This window comes from Tinamus guttatus, unplaced genomic scaffold (genome assembly GCF_059628265.1).
Source record: "Tinamus guttatus ecotype Peru unplaced genomic scaffold, ASM5962826v1 Tinamus_guttatus_pri_ptg000004l, whole genome shotgun sequence".
In the NCBI taxonomy this organism is placed as follows: domain Eukaryota; kingdom Metazoa; phylum Chordata; class Aves; order Tinamiformes; family Tinamidae; genus Tinamus; species Tinamus guttatus.
This window is the reverse complement of record NW_028288538.1, coordinates 12,927,090-12,948,505: the sequence shown is the minus strand read 5'-3', so window position 1 is coordinate 12,948,505 and position 21,416 is coordinate 12,927,090. Positions and strand designations below refer to the sequence as shown.

At 40.8% G+C, this 21,416-nt stretch overlaps 1 protein-coding gene across 2 annotated transcripts in view; it reads left to right on the top strand.

Annotated features, from left to right (window-relative positions):
• Nucleotides 1-666: 666 nt before the first annotated feature.
• The window catches only part of NEDD4 (NEDD4 E3 ubiquitin protein ligase), a 49,670-nt gene continuing 28,920 nt past the window's right edge, over nt 667-21,416 (top strand). Inside the window, exons 1-5 of one of the 2 annotated variants that reach the window (XM_088520044.1) lie at nt 667-749; nt 11,779-11,852; nt 13,449-13,527; nt 13,832-13,870; nt 15,185-15,238. In XM_088520044.1, coding sequence (XP_088376170.1) covers nt 705-749; nt 11,779-11,852; nt 13,449-13,527; nt 13,832-13,870; nt 15,185-15,238 — 291 coding nt within the window. In that variant the 5' untranslated portion in view covers nt 667-704. Of the gene's footprint in view, nt 750-11,778; nt 11,853-13,448; nt 13,528-13,831; nt 13,871-15,184; nt 15,239-18,522; nt 20,074-21,416 lie in introns of those variants that run through there. The other variant, XM_010219301.2, reaches the window with a different exon arrangement.

Sequence of the window (21,416 nt, the reverse complement as noted above, 5' to 3'; positions counted from 1 at the left end):
ACGTGCGGACAAGTTGCAGTCGCCTCTTGAGAACCACCTCACGCCTTCGCTGGAAACGCCCTCGTGCTCCTTTTTCGTGCGTGGAAAAGGGTCCTTTTTATGCTCGCTCTTTAGAAAAAAATGGAGATTCTTTATAGCGCCCTTGCCCTGGCTTCACACCCATCCCCTCACACTCTCCCTTTGCCCTCTGGTGCTCCCTGGCGCGACGGCTGCGCCCAGGCTGCTCCTTCTGCCACACGCGACGTCCTCGCCCGCCGAGCGCCCCAGCCGGGCGGGCGGAGGTGCAGGAAGGGCACAAAATAAGCAGCGGGGTTAGGCAGACCTTTATTTTAGAATAAATAAACAATAAAATTAAGACAACCACCAGCCAGCACGCGCATCTGGCCCTTGCGGGCACCAGCAGCGCCCTGGGCCGCGGCGGGCCCCGCTCCGCGCAACGGCCGCCCGGGGGGCGGGGCCTGGGGCGGGGCCGCCCCCCGACGGCGCGTGTCTCCGGGCGGGCCGCGGCGGGACAGCCAATCAGGAGCTGCGCTCGCCCTCGCGGGCGCCGCCGCGCCGCGTTCCCCGCCAATGGGGGCGCGCGGCGGCGCGGGCGCGGGCTGCGGCGGCGGCGCGGCCGGGGCGGGGCGGGGCGGGGCGGGGTGGCGGGAGAGCGCGCGCGCGGCGGCGGCGGCGCGGGGCGGGCGCCGCTCATCGGCACGGCCATGGCGGCGTCTCCCGTGGAGGTGTTCGGGCTTCCCGGCGAGGAGGTGAGGCGCGTGGCGGCCCCCGAGGCGGGTGTCCCCGCGGTGGGGGCTTCCTGCGCACCGGAGCGGGGCGCGGCGGCGGCGGCTTCCTCCGCCCGCCCTGCCGGGGTGACGCCTTTGTGTGGGCCCTGCCGGTGCGGGCTCCGGCCCGGGGCGCTGCTCGCTCTCCCGCACGGTGCTCGCGGGTGAGCGGCCCTGCGCGATCGCAGCGTCGCGGGCAGGGCCGGCCTGGCCCCCGTGCGCGGCGCGGGGCTGCCGGGGCGACCCCGCGGTCCCCGGAGCCGCCGCGAGCTCCTGACCCCCGCGCGGGGCAGCGCGCGCTCCTGCCGCGCTCAGCCAGAGGGTGGTTTTGACATGGAGCATCGTTTTTCGCCCGTGAGCCCGAGGGTTAACGGGTGTGTAGTGTTCCCGGAGGGGAGCAGGCACTCCGGTAAATATATATATATATTTTTTCTTAAAGCCTCAGTGGGGTAGGCATCCCCCTGGAAGCCAAGTGCCAGCACTCCCCTCCCTAGGTCCTGTTCCTGGTTGCTGGTAACTTTTGGGGCTCTTTAGTTGGGCTGAAATATTCCATGCCTTGGGCTCTGTGTTTTACTATATTTTATTAGATTTCAGGCAGCTTAGCTGTTGCCCAGCCTACGTGCTCCAGGGAAGGAGTTTTGCAATCGGCCTTTGCAGTTGAACAATTCTACTTTACCCTGTGCCCTTCGGAACATTAAGCCATTTGCAGGCAGGGGAAGAAAGCTTGTGTCTAACAATGATATTACATGTAATTCCTTTTCTATAATTTCAAAAACGTGTTGAAACTTTGTCAAGTCCCATTTTTTGAAAATGTGGCTGTTTGCTTTCGGCAACTTTGACATTCAGTTGGTTTGTATTGATAAACACTTAGAGAACGTGCTCAGTTTTCTTTGTAGTTTTGGCATTTAACTCTGCATGCACAATGTGAGCGATCTTAGGGTTATGGAAAAGCTACTGCCAGCTGCTTTGGGCTGGGGTGCTGGAGTTAAACCTAGAGTTCCTGCCTCCTTAGATTCTCTTTTCCTTTCCAGAGTTTAAAGATTGTATATGCAGAGTTACAGTGAAAACACTAAGTCAGAAAGCCAAGCTGTGCAGGAAGAAGTAGTACCGAGGAGCTGTGTGTAACCCCCTTGGGCGCCCGCGCGCTGTTCTGCAGCCTTCCCGTGGTTATGTCTGCGCCTGTTTTCCCCTTTCCCCAAAGCTGGAGCCTTTCCCCAAGAGGGGGGCTGCCAGGGCTATGTTCGGAGCCGTCTGCTTGCCCCAGCGCGCTTGCTGTAACGTGGAAGCAGCCGAACGCAGCATCGAGGCTTACGGACACAGCCCTCCAGGATGTATCCTGGGGTCTTGTTAACGTGACCCTTAGTACAGGGTCACTAATATCCTGTTGCTGCTGCAACTAAAATGATGGCAAAGAGCTGTGGGTCAGAAGGAAGCTGTAGCTTATAGGGCACAGTACGTACACTTGGACGTTGTATGTATTGTGCTGTATTTCAGTGTCTCAGTGTCGGTGTTTGAGTCTGGCAAATGCAGTTGGTTTTAGTCTTCTGTAGAATGGGTATCATACCATTTTGTCACCAACAGGACTTCTGTGGCTTGCTTGGGTATTGAAGTAGTGAGCATAAGAAAAGCCCATAAAAAGAGTTAATTCTGTATTCAGAATGAGTTCTTAACAGTACATGGAAGGCAGGATATGGGGTTGTATCCTGAAAAACGAGAAAGAAGAATATGGAATAGTTGCTCATTTAATACTACCAGTTTGTTTCCTTAATAAGGTGGTTGCCTCTTTAAAAATGTGACCTATGGTCATATCAAATTTTCTAGCAGGATGACATAGGCAGTCGCAGGCTAAAATGAATATGTGGTAGGAGCAACAGTAATTGCTGGATGATCACAGTTTTTGGTACCTCTCACTTTTTTTGGAGGGGGGAGGGAGGGGTAGGAGGGGCAGAGTTATCTTGAAGAACAAGGTTGAGTACTCCTCAAGTCTATGAATCTTTTTTTTATTGTAAATTATTCTACATTGCAGGAATAGTATTTAGAAGAAACATGAATGAAAAGAGACTACCTTCTGCAGTCATTCTCAATCTGGAAAAACAAAGATCTTTAAAAAGCATTTTTGTTGGTTTTTTTTTTTCAATTAGTTTTTTAAGAGGAAAATACTTTTAAGTGCGTTTCCCACCTGCAGGTCAGACTTTCTCTCCACACTCTCTGCCTGAGGCCACCTGAAACAGATCAGTTGGGAGCATTTGCTGCTGCAAACTGTGGAAGCTGCGGAACGGTACCTGTTGCTGTTACCACAGCAGTTAGTGCACTCTTGGAACGTGCCTGCCTTTGAGTTCCACATGTGGGGCTGGTTCGTAGATGCAGAAGCTGATGGACCCAACTGCTGCTGTTCTTTGTAGAAGTAGTGATAAATTGGCTGATGTTCTTAAATGTGCTCGTGGAGGTAGGGTGTCCTTGGCTAAATATTTTTGACTAACAAACTTCCAAACACAAAACTCTCAGCTTGTTCAAGTTTAGATATCTCTAAAGTTAAACTTATTGATCAAGCATTCTCTGACGCATTCACTCACTATGAATAAGTGTCTGTTTGTGGCAATCGGGTGCCATAATAAATACAGCAGTTTCCAAGAGCAGTCATGAAACCATCTTCTAAAAATTGAAGGAAAATAGTGGATATATCAGCTAATGCTCTGTTGTTTCTTTAGTTGCAGATTCTTTTTTGCTAGATTAAGAGTATCAGTGTTACAGAACTGTCTGGAATGATAAACTATCTATTTTTGTTTTCTATTTAAATTTTTCTATTGTAAGGTTTTGGAATGCAATTTGATAAAACTGTTGCTGCTTTTCTCTTTATATGTATTTCATAGTCAGTTTAATTAAAAAATTATATCAAAGTTGTTATGTTCCCATCCTGACTAAGGGCTTTTTTATTTTGCTTAGTCTGTTTCTGTTGCCTGAATTGCATGATGATGTTGTTAGCTTTTTTAAATCTGTTTACATTTTGTTTCAGGTATCAGACTAGTAATAAAAAGTTCCTAGTAATAGGAACTTCTTGTAGATAAAAATACACTTCCTGTGTATTTGCTGTTTTGGATTTCTCAATCACTTGAGAGCTGACCTATGTAAAGCAAGTGGCCTTCTTTTTTTGCACATCACATAAAATCTCTCCAAGGTGTATGGCATTTCGTTCTGGAGAACCGTAGGCCTGTGCTCTCTTGCCTTTAGGAGGATGTGCTGCTGGACCAGGTAGTTTGGGACTGGCTTGCCACTGAGGAGCTGGGCATCTTGGCTCCTCCATTCTCTTCTGTAGTGCTGTGTTCCGGAGGTTCTGTCGGTGGTGAGAAATCTTTCTGCCGTGACTTGTGGAACTGGTGTGAACTGAGCTCCCTCTGGGCTGCATAGGGTAGAACTGGTGATTTCCAGACGGGTGAGTAGCCTTCCAGAAAGCCAAAGCACATGCAGGGAAGTTGAGAAAGTACCTTGAGATTATGTTGGCAAGTGGATACACCCATTGATGGACTCTTCTGTTTTTGAGTCTTTTACTTAACTTGCAGTTTAACAGAGGTGTTAAATACAACTTGTAGCAGCAGCATCAGGCATTTCCTGAAGAATGAACCTTCTATGTATGAATAGAAAGTGCTCCCTGTGGTAGGATTTACAAGTTTATCTGCTGGCTTTGTGAGACTGAACTGCAACTGCCACAGGAAGGTTAAGGACTCTGTGTTTACAAGATTTAGTGTAGTTCTGTAACAGGAATCTCCCTGGAGCTAAAAGCTGCCTTGCTTATTCGGAGAGAATTTCTCTGAAGAAAGGTGCTTCACCTCTGCTGGCTGCTGTGGCAGGGAGAGGAATGTCCTGTGGATTGAGGATGAATGAGCAAGACCGCGGAGTTTCCTTCACATGGGGATGCCGTTTAGTATTACCTACAGGTCATTTAACATGTTGCAAGTTTGGCTTATTAGCAAGATCTGAATATTACAATCACTGTTTTCTTTAGATAAGGCTCACCCTTCTGTGGGAAACAGTCTTTCAAATGAGATGTTTTACAAGAGTGTTGCGGGGCCGATCCCTCGTGCTGGCTGTCAGCTCTGCCCCTCTGCTGCAGCGGCTGCTCAAGCCGAGGGCAGCGTGTGGAAGCGCTCTCGGTTTCGCCTTCTGCTTTCTAGGCAAAACCAAAGAATTTTGATTTTGAAGATTTAAAAAAAAAATTAAAGATATACTTTCTTGATAAGAACAGATCTGACTTATGTATTAATTGCTCTGTTTAAAGTTAGGTGGATGAAGGCTATCAAATATTTTCTTCTGAAGCACTTAGAATATTTTGGGCTCACCTCAGTGAAAATAATGGAAGAATCAAAATTCTAGCCATTCGGCCTTCAAAGCACTTATTTGAGATGAACAGACTGCTTATCACTCAAGTAAATATAATTAAAGAGTTTATTTTCAGGGTGAAGCACTCGGTCATATTTTTACAGTCAATAAGGATATGGAGGAAGAAAAGAACTTCATTCAGATTAGAAATGAGCAAAGTGCTTTTATATGGGTGATACAGACTGGGAAGCTTACTGAGGTGTGGGGATTTTGTTTACAAAACACAAGTTTTAACTGCTAGAATCAAGAGAAGTGAGAAGCTATTGTTCAAATAAAATATATATTCACTTGAGCTGTACATGGTTTTCAGTGGTATTTCCCAAAAGCTCTTGGGCTTCAGAGCTCTCTATCTGGTGATTTCTTTCTTTAATCAGCAACTTTGGCTACAAATGCAAACTGCTGATGGGGTAAAGCTGAGTGCCTTGAGTAAGGTCCTTTCACTGGTTTGAAGGGCGCGCCGTAAAAAGAAGCGGTGAATTTGTGTGAATCTTTTATACTAAGACTTGTTCTCTGTTGAGCTCCTGGCTTTAGTGAACCTCTCGACCTAAGTGCCCTAACTTTTCCTGTGTTTTGCTGCCGTTTCGTAGCGGTGCCTGTAGCCTGCGCTGCAGAACCCTCCATAGCAGTCGGTTGTCTTCCCCCTTCCCCCGAGCAGACCTCAGAGCTGGAACGGGATGCAGATAACGCGCCGATCGCTGGCCACCCCTTCCCCTTCCACGCTCACTGAGCCAGGCGCTCTGCTGGTATCAGCTGTGAACTTCCTAACTGTGCTGTAGTTGTTTCAACTTGCCATATTTACGCAAGCCCAAATTAGTATTTCTGTTTGCTTTATATCGCTGCATTACATGCAGACATAATACAAAACCTACAAAAACCTTACTCTATAATGCCGAATGTTACTCAGATCTTTAAAGGTGACGCTACCTAAGAGTTGGATGTGTGCAGTACCCTTGATGTTGCTTTCTTTTCTAGATTTAGTGGTAGCTGATTCTTGACCTAACTAGAACAAAAGAATAACAGAATAACAGGATGTTATTGCCTAGAGCAGTTGTTTACTACAAAATGTGCTGTTTAAGACTACTTAGACGTTTTTGAATTGGCTTCCTCAAAAGCTGTCTAGCAGTCCAGCAGACATCACTGTTTTATGTTGTACAGTAAATTAACCATTCTGTTTGTGGTTTCCTTTTGTCCTATGTTAATCTTTTCTGTAGTGATGTATTGAAGAAGCTTACCAAAAACTTGGCCCAAATATAAAATATGAAAATAGAGTTAACTTTTTATATACTGATGTAATATATACTCTGGAGATTCCTACTCTAGCACCTTTCTAACCTATAAATTGTTTGAATTTATGTGAATTTTACGTGCGATTTACATGAATTTTACATGCGTCTTAGATGTGTTGATTTGCTCTTTCTATATGGTAATTAATTGTTTATCAGAGTCTGTGACTCAAATCAGTCAACTGTGGGAGGTTCAAAACAGTCCTGGGATAAAGACACTTGATCATCATGATGTGATTTAGTCAGTACCTTGTACTTCATTCTTCACAACGTGAATATTGCTTAATTTACTCCTCCTTTCACCCCCCTCCTTTCTATATCTGCCTTTCACAGCCTCCTACTGTATCCTGGACTATCCAGCACTGAGTGAGTGCTGACTCTGTCAGTCACTATCCCAACAGTCTTCAGCATTAATTTCCAGTCACAGGAACTAGGGAAGAGGAAAGGATGGGATGGGGAAGGAGGACAGTTTTACTACCTGACCTTTATAGTTATTGACTATAGCAGCAGTTCGAACATTAGTGAAGACCATTCTATTCAGAAAAAAATGTAGACAAGTGTTAATTTTTTTAAAAAGCTTGAAGTTTCTCTGTCCAAGGACTTCTTACCTATATGTATAATAGTTGAATCTGCTGAATTCACCTTTCATTCATCAGACTGAATGAAAAAGGGATGGTTTGGAACTGTGAAATGTTGGTTTCAAACCATTTCACTGTAGGTGTAGTAAAGTAATTCTGTCCTTGAGTGGAGCAGACGTCTGCTGGCTGCCTCATCAGGGTGTTGGAAGAAAGGTTGGGGGAAAATCTGAGTGATCTTATCACCTTGAGGCTGTAAGGAGGTGCTGGAAGACCTGGAGAGAAACGGGGAAGTGCTCCCCCCACCCCTTTGAGCAATTGCCATTAATGGACTATTGACTAAGGGTTATTAAGGGTCTTGTCTTTCAGAGTCAACAACTGCACTTCCCAGATCATTAAAGTTGTGGATGGTTAGTGTTTTTAACTCGGTTCTTTACTTGAGGGCTCAGTGGCAGAGCAAGCAAACGTGCAGAGCTGGTGGATGCTGGGATTAAATCATCTAGAGCCACCTGCACGTAGTTGAGCCATGAGTTGTACTCAACTCACTGTGCTCAGTGGAGGGACCAGCAGTGTGCTAGTGATGCACAGGGCATGTCTATTTCAAAGAGACCATGGTAATCACAAAAGGTGGCACACTGGACAGTGTTAGCATGTGTGACATAACTGAGATCAGGAAAAGTGGTCCAGTGCTTTCCCTCCTGCACAATTTATATTCCTCAGCCAAATCTGCCAGGTGGTGGATGAAGTTTGCTTGCTTAAGGTTGTACTACAGCTATGTGAGAACCTAGTTCTGGGAATGACTGTACTTGAGTGATAAGCTTCTGAGAATAAAGCTGTTTTGACACTTCAGTCCTTAGCTGGCTCTGTGCACTGGTGCTATGGACTTTAGGGATCCTGGATTTACTGTAAGCAAAGAGCCTTCTCCTACGTAATCCTGTGACCAGAAGCCTGGAGATTTCCTCAGTGCTGGTAGTTTCTACTCTGCTGTGTTGTTGAGCAACAGAAGAAGAGAATGGAAACTTTGTTACCTCTTCTGTTCTTCACTTTGTGGTCTGTACAATCAAAGCAGTTAAATACATGATTGTCAGCCTCGTTGAAATTATCCTTCCTTTCAATATAAAACCACTACAGCCATTATCCATAGGAGGAGGCAGAAGATTGTGAATAGGTCCATGTAGTCTAAAGGGTCTTTCTGCATTTCCCTCACAAACTTATGCATCTGAGGCAGGTATAGCCAGAATCGAATCTCTGATGCGTTTTCTGATATTGTGCTTATATTGCATAGTCTTCAGCTGCATAAAATTAGATTCAGGCCCTCTGATACACTGATCTCAGTAAGCAGTTATTTGGGCCAGGTTTTGTGAGCCCTAGCAGCAGTTCCCTAGCAATTTTGTGGGTTATCAATGAATGGGGAGAAAAGGCCATAGGGTCACCCTGCAGCCCTGGGTGCTGGCAGCTGGCCTGTGTATCCTTTTCAGGTTGTAATGGATCATTCCAGTGTAATGCATTTCTTCTCACTGCATTTGTATCAAATTGTATGAATTTCTCATAACCTTTCTTTCTCTTCAGAGTGACTAGAGAACAGGTAGCCTTAAGAGAAGGGTCAGAGTGATACAGTGTGTGTTCTGTGGTAATGTACAGTCTCTTGTGTTTAAGTGTTGTCCTTGTGTTTTAGATTGGGGGTTTCCTCAAGGTTCAGGTGTTTTTAACTTGGAAAAGGAGAGGGGCAGTCCAGTACTCCCAATCAGTTAAATATATACAAACAAAAAAGATGGGATTTTTTTGGGGGGAGGAGATTGTAAACTGAAAAAGAGTGTAGAATAAAGTATTCAAATATATGGATGGCAATCTCTTGGTTCTGGTGTTGCTCTGTTTCAAGGAGATATATGGAGAAAAATTGTTCTGAATGGTCCAGAGGCTTTTAAATTGTTAATCTAGAAGGGTGTTTCTACATGACAGTTCATGGGCAGATGTCAGCTTGCGTCGTCGTTCTGCTGGGTTTACTAAAATCTTAGAGCTCCATTAGCTTGACACAGACCCCTAACAAATATATTCTGTTTCAGCAATGCCTTGCAGCGTGCCAGATGCAGGTGGTAGTTTTCTGAGATCATACATGAAGAAACTCTGTCTTTTTTAAAAAAAAATACCTTAGGTGTAGTAAAAAGTATTGTGATTCCAAAAAACAAACTGGTGAAACAGGGATTGCCCAACACCACAGTTTGTGGCTTATGATGTGGCTTATTTCTGTGTTTCTTCACCCACGGCCGGTGTGGGCTGTGGTGATGCTTTGACAAGTCTGTGTTTTGTGTGTCCAGAAGCAGCTCTCAAACTCTTTGCTCATGCCTGAGTAACAGTGATAAAAGGTCATGGTCTGAGCACCTAGATACGCTTGCAAGAAGAGGGATTTGTTTTTTAGGGCAGTGTATCATACCTAAAAAAAACATTTCTTCTTAGTTTCTTTTTGAGGAGAGGACAGTGGGATTTTCATGGAGTGGATCTTACCAGCTGGATCACAGTGGCTGTGACTGAGGCCTTTCTTCATGTGTATTGAGTGAAATAAGGAACTTCTCAGTGCAACAGAAGTATGTAGGTGATAACCTTTAGCTCAGTAGTCTCTGACATTCACTGGTGTTGGATATTGCTGAAGCAGTGAAATTTGCAGAAATTCAAAACTCCTTTGGAATGTCAAGGAAGGGTGGATTTAAAGCTAATTGCAATTTGTATATAAATATTAACAAATGGAGTTTCTTGGGTTGATGCCAGTCTAGTTTTGTATTTGTTTTCCTTAAACCTGTGGTTGCTGTCATAAAGCAGATTGCTTCATGCGCCTGAAAGCTCGAGCACGATGGGGAATTCGGAAGGATTAGGACACCTACTAGTGGTCAGTGCTGAGGTGGGTTTGTAGATAAGTCTTTGTTTCCCTAAGTATTAGATTTCCTTATAGGAGATATTCCTGTGAGGTAGCAGTAGAAGATGGACTTGTGCTGGACCAACTGATGCTTTTGTCACATAAGTGAACATTGTACATGTTCATCTTAATGCACATGCAATCACCTCTAATTATAGAGAGTGTATTGGAGAGCCTGTTTATTTTATTTATTTTATTTTTTCTTGGTTTAGGGGTTTGTTTTCAGCTTCACCTTGTGGACCAGCAGTCCCTACCTTGTCATCAGCACTCAGTCCCTCTCAGCTTTATGAACCTCTCCAGTTGGTGTCAGTTCAAAGTGCAGCCCTGTGCTTATGGAGGAGATAAAACATAAAGCAAACTTGCTCAGAGTGCTTCCTACATGTCTGCTTTTGAAGGCACTTTCAATCATATGTGGAATTCAGGAAGGCCCCAGGGGCAACATCTGCTTCACCACTCACTCTTGGTTTCTGTTTAACTCCTAAGCACCTGCATGGGGTCAGTGTCTGCGCGTGTGAGGAAAGGCCCCCCTGCCTGCAAAGAGTTTGTGTGAAACTGAAATCTAGTCTAGATTTCACAAACCTAGAAAATCTAGCTTTTTTTTTTTAATGCTATAAATATATACTGGCAAATTGCTTAGGGCATGTGCCTTAAATAGAAGGACTATGATCAAAAGTTTAGCTTGTCACTCTTGTGAAACCATAATTTGAAAGATAGGTAATGGAAAGATTGTTCAAATTAAGGAAAAAGTCACATACCTTGCTGACACTAAATAAAAATAGATGCAAGAATTTCTTGTTCTTACTTTCTTCGAGAATTCTCTACTGCTTTATTAATCTGTTTTAGCAAATGTGCTCTAGGTGTCCCTGCTTGAGCAGGCCGGTTAGACTAGATGATCTCTAGAGGTCCCTTCCAACCTCAACCATTCTGTGATTTTTCCTGTATTTATAGGTTATTTCCTACCCTCTTAAGTGTGCTGAGATAGTGTTAGACCTGAGCTTACTCTGCCCAGACACTTTTGTCTGTGTGAAATGCTGCTCACTTAAATAGCTAATGAGTTGTAGGTGGCAACCCATCCCTTCTTGTGTAAGAACAGCCCGGGCCCATGCGCACTAAAAGTTGTCACACTGTGCAGCACGCGTTCCTGCTAAGGAACCTGCCTGCTCTGTGGGAAGGACAGCTAAGAATTGCCTGCTGAGAAGCATTAAGAGCTGCTGCCAGAGCTGCTCCCAGGTGCTCTCCCCCAGGAGCTGGGAGATAGCAGAGTCCTTGAGCCACGCGGATTTTTCCAGCGGCAGCAGTAGCAGCTTGCTTCTCCTTGCTGTTGTGCCTAGGAGAAGGTTTTTGTGCGCGGGCTGCGCAGCGTGTGCACAGGCAACGTGGCAGGAGCGCTCTGCGAGCCGCGCAGGGGAGGCCGTGACTGTCACCCAGCACCATTCAGCCACGTCCCATCTCACTGCTGAGGGGCTCTGGGGAAAGAAGGCTGGTGGGAACGGTTGTACACTACTAGCTTACCAATCCTGTCACGTAGCGCTAAGCACCTTAACGCAAAATCCGACTCCCTTGGAATGCTGAGAAACAAAATCAAATGCTGAACTAAAAGAATCAAGATCTTGTATTGGCATTTCTGATTTATCGAGGTTTGTGCTTATTGTAGGTGGATACAATGATAATAATACTTTAAAGGGGACAAAAGCAGAATAAATTTGATGCTGATATTTAGAGCCATTTCCAACATAGAAAATAATAGCATCAGGCTGGCTATTGTTTTCTGTGTGAGTTGGAAGTTATGCTAATGGTTTTAGCTTTGTAAATTAAAAAATAATCTGAAGTTTAGATTGAATGTGTCTCAAATACATTATTTTGTGTTTTAGGATAATACACGAGTTGTCAGGGTGAAGATTATAGCTGGAATTGGCCTAGCCAAGAAGGATATCTTAGGAGCCAGGTAAGAATATATGTGGTTAATGTAAAGGGTCTAATACATTAAGGGATGCTTCATTTTCTTTCCACTGCTGTTGATTATGTATAGTGGACGTGATTTTAATAAATCCTACGTCTCTACTAGTAACTTTATAGAGTGATTAGAGACTATATAAATATGAAGACATCTGTTTTCTTGTCCAAGAGTCACTTGGACAGTTATGCATTGGCAAAGCAAAGTGTGGGAAGTTAAATCTTATTCTCTCTGTATGGTGAAATAGTTCTGGCACAGATGGGGTGTGGGGTCTGTGTATATATGTATACATAATGTATAATATTTTACTTCAGCTATGTTGTAGCTAAAATAATAGTTCAGAAGAACCAGCTGTAAGTGCTTATAAACCAAGTTCTGTCTCATCTGTGCTTTAAAGACTTGGAATGAACACAATACAAAACACTGGTAGGACCCAGACTATTTCAGCTCAATTTATATGCAGAGGAACAGCATTCACCACTTCTACAGATGTGGTAAACCATGCCAATGGCTTCAGGCTCTTTGTACACACAAATTTAGATGTTAACAATCTGTAAGGGAAGGAACAATTAAAGTCATTTAAAATGTTAACCACAATAAAGACCGGACTTTGTAATTGAAATGCTTTGCATTTGTCAAATTGGCAAGTGACAACAGGCAGCTTGTAGTAGAACTGTCTTTTCTCCTGGTCTGTATACAGAGGGCATAGAAAAGTACTGATGAATATAATACTACTGTCAGCTGTTTTGGCATGTGTACAGGAATGCTGTTATTTTAGCACTAGCAGTGTTATTGTTATATGTGACATCAGTTTAGCCTGAGGAAAAATTCTCGAGTGATAGTCGTATTTTCCCTTAGCCAGACAATTTCTTTCCAATTTGTTTTTTATGTATGAACTTTTTACTTTCAGAAAAACATGACACTTTTTTCCTCATCATAATGGAAATATGTGAAAACTGTATGCCCTCTTGCTGAGTGGCCAAGGGCTGTAATTACCTATGTTCATAGCCTGTGTGAGCAAATTGACAGGCTTGTGTCTGTTCATGAAAAGCAGAGAATCAGATAATCTCCACACAGGAGTCTTTAGCACAGGAAGAAGAAAAAAGAGGCACTGGGCCATTTTAAGCAACTGTATTGGACACCTTCATTAACAGAGAAATTCAATTGAACTCAAAATCTGTGAAGCTAACACACATTAATAAAAATAGTGTGTGTAGAAATGAGTACCCTAAATTCCAGATATTTTTAAATGTGTGTTTTTCTAATTAAAAAACAGAGCTTTAATTCTTCAGCCTTTTTCAATCACAACTGAAACTTCGATATGCATCTTACAGAAAGGCAGTAGGATCGCAGCAATATATAGAATGTCAAGTGGCATAGCTAGTATGGATATAATCAATAACAATAATGAGATTAGTTTATCTGCAGCTATTTAGAAAATATTTGTTAAGTATAAGCATGTAAAATGTTCAAAGAGTTCCTGGAACTGCAAATTTCCTGGCCTCCGTTATTTTAAGCCTTCTCAAACTCAACTGCTAATAATGCTAACAGAAGGAATATTTAACAAGAGCCTCTCCTTTTTTCTAGTGACCCGTATGTGAAAGTGACCGTGTATGATCCAGTGAATGGAGTCCTTACCAGTGTTCAAACAAAAACTATTAGAAAGGTTAGCCTTTTTGTTTTTGTTCCTAGCAGGGTGTGGAAATGTGCCAAATGTACCTCCAGAGTGAGAGGACATGGAAAATATTCCATGATTTATCCTGATTCTCTGTATATGTCATTGTTCTGACATCTTCCCTTCAATAATTTATAAATGAAAGGTAAATTAAAAGCCAAGTTAAAGCTGTTGTGCTTTCCTTTTAGGTGGATTATTAAACAAGATGAAATAGATATAAAACATGAAATGGTACCAGTAGTGAAAGGTCATTGTAACCAGTGTTGTCTTTTTTCGCTCCCCCTTCTTTATATAGTCCTTAAATCCAAAGTGGAATGAAGAACTTTTATTTCGAGTAAGTATTTTTTTTAATCTTATTATCTATCTTGGATATTATCATATTAGCAAAAATACTACTATTGAAATCAGAAATGAGGTTTTTATAATTAATGTTCAGATGTTTGCAAATTGCTTTCCACAGAAACACACTTGCAAGTATTAAAGCTTAAAATTTCATTCTAGCAGAAATAAAAATCTTACAGTGATTTAATGAGTTTGATTTTCACAAAGCAATAGTAACAAAGCAATTCATATATATTATGCATTTAATTCATTGTGGTTTAGATTCTTTAATGGTATCATGTAATACAAAGACTGTCTTAAAGAGAATCAGCTATATTCTTCCTACTCATTTGCCTTTTAGCAGTTAGATGCACAATCATGTTTTCTCCCTTCTTTATGACACCTTTTCTTCAAGGTCCATATTGATGGTGTAATTAAGTTCAGACAAGAATTTTTTCTCAGGTGTACTCTTCAATAGTGTGTTTTTTTCTCCTTCCTGTGATGTAAGCTCTAGTCTTTGTTTCATAAAATTAAGCAGAACAAGACAAATAATCCAGAAAAATTCAAAGAATTCTGATTTCATGCTTTGACACTTTATTGCTATAAAAACAGTTACTAAAATCCTTTTGAACCCCTACTATAGTTTGTGATTCTAGTTAAAAGGCTATACCTGCATACAATCTGACATGCAGTTACTCAAGAATCAATTATAATCTAGATGCCAAAATCGTTAAGTCACTTTAATTATAAAAGTCTCTTGTGTAATTTGGAAACTTATCTTTATATGTTAAATTAGAGTTAGCTCATTTTTGCTCAGATAGTCAAAACAGATCAAATATTTTCTTTGTTGTCAGCAAGGGCTTTTCAAGTATTCAGAGGATAAAGAGATTCTTTGTCAAATACCAGATATCCTCTATTACATATCATCAACTTACATGTAACTTGCTTGTAAGCATGTGATGTATAGCATGTAGACATGTATACATTAAATGTTTGAGAAAGCTTTTAAATGTTGTGGGGACAAATACTACCTGTGAGGAACATGGAGACAGGAGTATATACTTACAGGCAGTTGAAAATGCTTATCTTCCAGAATATAGATCTGCCTAAACTATTCATTTATTTATTTGTAAAAACAAGGTAACATTGTCAATTATGTTCCTGAGCTCACTTTCCAAATTCTAGGAGAAATTGCAGTTTGTAATTTTGTATTTTTATTAGTCTTATGTATACTCCCTTGTGTAAATTTGGACATTTTGCCAAATAAGACAAATGATGAAATTTACCATATGTTTTAACTAATACTTAACACTTTTCTTTTTCCTAGGTTAATCCTCAGAAACACAGACTCCTTTTTGAAGTATTTGATGAAAACCGTTTGGTAAGTCCTTTTGCGTTAATATTTCTGTTTACTAAAGACTTGTGTGAAAATGAGTTCGTCTGAATGCAATATAGATTAATAGGTTTTTTATAGTAAGAAGGTTCAAAACTCAACTTAGTTACTTATCTGATATTAATGCACTTTGCTATTTTTCTGAAACAGTAATATTACTAATGCTTAACTTTTAACTTGCTTTAACTTGTAAAAAGTCATCTTTTATGGTGCTTCCCAAATGACATGGTCAAATTCTTCAGTGGTTTTGAGAGCTATGCGCTGAATTCCCTATTTTTTTCAAACAAAGTAGTAGCAAGAATGCAAGTGTGTGCGTGAGAAGCTTTTTGTGAGAAATAGCTTGCGAGAGTGTGTGTGCATTTGTTGAAAATCCAGCAGTGGGGCAGTGGATGCAGACCTGGAAGATGGATGTCAGGCTCTAGGAGGCCGTGAGTAAGTTAGGGGTAGTTGTGTAGTTATTTCCAAAAAGAATTAATTGTAACTCTTCCTCTGACCCTGCTGTTATCTTCAGCATGAGCGTATCTGCTGCCTGTTTCTCTGTATTCTCCTGTAAATGGGTAAGATGGTGCAACACCGTTGCGACAGTTGCATTCTGCAGCTATTGAAGTCAGACGTTCGCTCTCCCTGGCGAGGCAATATAATTTTCACCCTGTGATGGTTTGGGCCTATTGTGTAAGATTGAGTGGTCTTTAGTTTATATTCTTAACAGTCTTGCTTTCATAGCCATTCTAAAGGATTTCTCTCTGTGTCTGAAGAATGTGGTGGCTATAAAGAACTTGGAAATAATTTAACAGTCTTTGGCTTAGGTTTGGAAACAGTGCCTTGTTTTCTATGTGTGATTGTATTTTGATACCAAAACAGCAGAACCTGATGAGTCATTGCATAGTTCTACCTTTGTCTCCCTACCAGGAAGGGAAGGGCAGTGATGTCGTTAAACAGATGGACCACTGAGGTGGTACTGAAATAACTAATGATGTTAAAATTAAGCGGGGGGTCTATTTTTTTTATGTCAGCACTGACACAGAAGCTTGTATTAAAAAGTCATTTTACACTGAAAAAGGAAGCTGTAGTTGCTTGGATGGAACTATAGATTTATAACAAAAGAGAAACGACATACTGAGAAATCTGACTGAAATTGGTAGTGCAGAGTTACCAATATCTGTCAGTTTATCATTTATATAAGTATCACTTCTATAAATAGCTGAAGTAAGTTTGGAAAAACACTTCAGGTTATTCCTGGTGGGCAGAAGGAAGGTGTTGCTTCCTTCTAGTAAAAGCAAAAGCTCTCTAATAAAATGATTCCACTTTGCATATTAGTTTAAATCTAGTAAACTATGCTACTAATAAGTTTGTTGGAAAGTTTAAGTTTGTTGCATTGTTTCCTTTTTTTTTTTTTTTTTTCCTCCTCTTGCATATATTCAAGTTTTTTATTTTACTTTTCAATATAGTGCTTGAAGTTCAAATGTAGCTTTTGGAAACTGTAACTAAAAAGCTTTTTAGGCTTTTTATGTTCCTTCCCACTTTCCCCCCACCTTTTTATAATATTTGAAGAAGTCCAGGTGGTGACATGTAATGAAATAGATGAGCTATTGTATTTGTTGGCCTTTTATGAATAAGCTAGTATTCGCTTAGTGCTGCATTCTAATAATGGCATTCAAGTAAAGGAGGTTAAGTAAGCCCTGGAGTATAATTAGAAAACAAATTTGTTGCCTGCAAACAGAGTACTGTGAATCTGATTTTTGGCTGTTATTTGGGAAGGGGGTATAAATGTTAATTTTATTGCATTCTAGCTTAAAATACAGTAAAGGTTAAATAAATATGAAGCAGAAAAAAATCCCGTAGTATGACCTATAAAAGTATAAATGGCCTAGTGTTCTCTTGTGTTTGCGCTTTTGCAGCAGCAGGAAGTAATGTTAGCATGGTGGAGTTCAGTACTGCATCGCATAGGGCTTCTGTATTCAAAAGCACTTTCATAGCTGAATGCTTGTTTCTAAAAACCACTTAAGAGCAAGATTGTCTTTTTTCAAAAGTCCCACTAGGTGCCAGCAAAGGCCCTTCTGTGACTATATGGAACACTAAAACGTTTGGAGGAATTCGGTCCCGTTACTTATACAATAGTCGACAGTCTGTTAATTTCTTTGAATGCCAATCACTTTATCAAAAAGTAAAAACCCAGTATCTGTGAATGTATGAACTGCCAGTCTGTATGCAATAGATCATATTGGGCAGCTTTTATTTCCTGTGATGGTACTCAATAATTATCTACTTACGTAGATGATCGGTCTACGATCATCTCAGTGTTTCAAAGTGTTTATATAGCTGGTCATATATTTGCATGCCAAAGCTACCTCTGATGGATGTCCATTTATTGTGGGCTTTTCAGCACACAACTTGAGGTAGTTCAGTTTGGAGAAAGAAAAAATCTTATACTGCTGTTCACAGTTTTAGTTTTGAAAAAGCTTAAAAATACATTGTTTAAAATGGTAGGCTGAAAATTAGTGCTGAATAACTGTTGTGGTTCTAATTCAGTATATTGCACTGAAAAATATTAAACAATTGAGAGGTTTTTATTATGTGTGAATCTGCATGAAGAGTGATTATTTAACAGTGTTTAGACTGAGATGCCAAGTTTTTGCAGGTTTTATTTAAATAACATAGAAAAATATTTTTTTAAGGGATGAGGCTTATTTCCCTGGTTTATGCATAATTCAGACCTCAGCAGTTTGCTAGCATGGTTACTATTTGGAAATTCAATCCTAGACTTGATACTCAATTATATGGGACTTCATTCCTACCAACTTCCTGTAATTCTAAACCTCTGGGTAAAAATATTAGTAGTCATACGCTGCTGAGGAAAGTCCGGACACATTGACTCAGCTCGTGCAGCTGCAGCAGGAGTTGCTGTTTTAATCTTGAAGTCCTGGGAGTTTATATTGTATTTGTTCGTGCAAATTGCCGAAGGTGGAATTGAAACAAGGCCAGCAGTGTTTGCCAGTGTGTTGCAGCTGAGGTCGTTGGAACTTAAGTACTTTGTAAACGAATGCTTTCTGACTACAAGCAGTCCAAGACGGACCAGAAACTGCAGTTCAACAAATTGCTGACTTGTTTCAAGAGGTACTTTTTTGTTGTTTGCTTTTTTACTTCTCCTCACTAGTATTCTGTAGAAACCAGGACAAAGACTGCAACTTTTATGGGCTTTTACTCCTGTAATGTGCTCCATCTCGGTTCTGTGTGGCTGCCTGTAGCCTTTATGCTGAAGGATCTTTGTGGTTTTCATTTGCTAACATGCATGGAAATGAGAACAAATGGCACGACAGTTAAGACTGCGTTTTGCAACCCAGAGAAGCAACACAGATCCATTATCAGAAACCTCTGAAGATGTTTTGGATAGTAACCGTCTCATGTACTTCAAAAAACCTTCACAGAATTCTGTACCTAATATTGCACAACTGAAGCCAACTCATAGACACGTTGCCTATGCACCTATAATGCAGGAAATAATTAATCAACAAGGGAATGCAACTATTTCTTCATCACACAAAAAAAGGAGCACCTCACTGCACATTTCTCTGCAGTCTAGAAAGTATAATGGATGTTTTCAGCCTGGTGATGGTGTGGCTGCTAGTGAAGACACCTCGTTTTTCAGCATTGGTAATGAAGGAGGCTGTGGCATTAGAACCGTGGTTGATCATGGATCTAATGATAGTCACCTGAACAGTGCTGCGTTGTGCCATGGCAGCCTGGGCAGCATCGCGGCCAGCGAGAACGGATCCCTCAGCAGTGCTGGCAGTGACTATGGATCATGCGCAAGTACCACCAGCGATGGAGGTTCCTACACCAACAGTATCATCAGTGACTGTAGCAGCTGTACCCTTTCAATAGGTGATGGTACTTTCTGTAATAATGTTGTATATGGTAATTCTTCGTATAGAAACATAGCAAACAAATGTAAACCTTGCAGGAACAGCTCGTCTCAGGAAACACTGTGTAGAGGTAATACTGCTTTTGATCAGGATGCTTTGACAGTGAGGAAGAAAACTAAAATTCCACTGCGACGTTGTTCGTCATTGGTAATCTTCCCTAGGAGTCCATCCAGTACTCCTCCGACTTCTCCAGTAAACTCAGGCCAGCTGTCGCAGAGAGGGGTCTATCAAACATCCCATAAGCTAATTATTTCTCCTGGCGAACCGGCACAAAAAGAAGATCCTACCATTCCCAAGGGATTCCTTTCCACTGCAGTCAATGGACTTCGACTATCTAAAGCAGTTTGCTCTTCTGGTGAAGTTAGAGATGTTCGACCACTTTACTCGAATAGTTCATTACAGGACAAAAATCAAATTTTGAATAGTTCTGAGCAGGCACCTTGTGAAGAAGTATCTGATGGTTACTCTTGTATTTCAGTCCATCTTGCTCAGAGAGCATTTCCATCGAGTAATGAAATGGTTAATGGCTGTTGCAGTCCAGAGTTAAATCTGAACTCCAGTGCAAAATATCCTCAGATAAAACTGGCACGCAGCACATCTGCATGTTTACCCTCAAAAATAGATTCAGAATATCAGATTAATATTAGTGAACTACGAAGACCGAATGCACAGATGAGCCGAACCCACCATGTTTTGCAAAGAAGTGTTTCATTAGAAGGATCATGTCAAAAAGTTTCTTGCTGTTTATCCAGTCTTAAATACAAGTGTCAAAACGCGAGGACGTCTCAGTTGCACATTCAGTTCAAACCGGGAAATGAAGCAAAACCAAATGGTGTTAAGAAAAGATACGGAACCTCTAAAAGGGAATTATCGAGCAGTTATTTGTGGAGGCCCCATAAGGTGAGTGCTGTGGTTTATAGAAAAAATTGACAGCATTTTACAAATTAAACTTAACTGGAAAATACTGAATATCATACTAAGGACTTAAATATAGATATTTAAGAAATTCGCAGTGGTGTTAAATTGTCACTATTAGGAGGTATAGTATTTTAATACTATTTGTAAAATGCTTGATTTTGTAGATTTGGTTTTTTAGACTGTAGTACCATTTGGTGAATAGTTGTTACAGCGCAATACCTGTATTTGAATGTATTATAAACCATAACTTTCTGTTTACATGAAGTCAAAGGGATTTTCTTGTCAAGTTAATTAGACATTTAGATTTAAAAACTTCACTTGCATTTTAGATGGAGTTTTAGTACATAGATTGTTCAATATGTATACTCAATAGAGTTGTTGAAATTGCATATAAATGCTTAAAAATTAATAGATTGCTATACTATCCTTTAGGTTTATGTAAGCTTTACTTTACAGAACAGTTTGCTCTGTGTTGAGTTAAAGATAAGTCCTATTTGAGCAGAGGAATTGTAAATACCATTTGTTTCTGTATACACCCTGAACCACAGGAATTTTCAGAGTTTCCTCTCCTTTTTTTCCTTCCAACCACTAGTTCAGCCTGAGCAGTACACTCTAACTTATTACTTCTCCCAACAACATTGCTGTCCAAATTATAGTACTTGAATTTATAAGGCTTATATTAAATATATTTTTTGGTAATGAAAGTCATTTGCATCTAAGATTCAGAAATATGTTTGCTCTTATTAACTCTTGAGGTTTGTTTACATTGGTAGTACAGCTTAAGTACAAGAATGGTGGATTTTAAAAAAAGGTTTTGAAGATAGGGTAGAATGGAAACCAAAAGCCTGAATGCCAAATTGTTGCAGCTCTGTTGTATTCTTCATCTATTTGCAAATAGCTGGAGTTATGCTTTGTTTAGATATGGATTAAAAGATGTAGAAAACTGGATCCTAAATGCTATATACCCACATCTTCTGTTTCAGTCTTCTTTGCTGAAGGACAACAGCCACAGGAGCCTTTGTGTCTTAAAGTGGTCCTTTCAATCTTAATGTAAAATCAGTTTCTATATAATATTCTGTAAAACACATTGTCAGAAGGAATAAAAACTCCTCAAAAAAAAAAAAAAAACCCATAGCTAACTACAGCAATTCAGCATTTGACTAGAATAAAATGCATCTTTGGATATTGCCCTTTCTATTAGCCTTCATGACAATTATAATAGGTTCTACAGTAATTATTTAATTATATAGGCCAGTTAATTATCATGGTGTATTGTGACTCATTTAAAAATAAACAACTCCCAAAATATTTCTCTTGACTCCAGT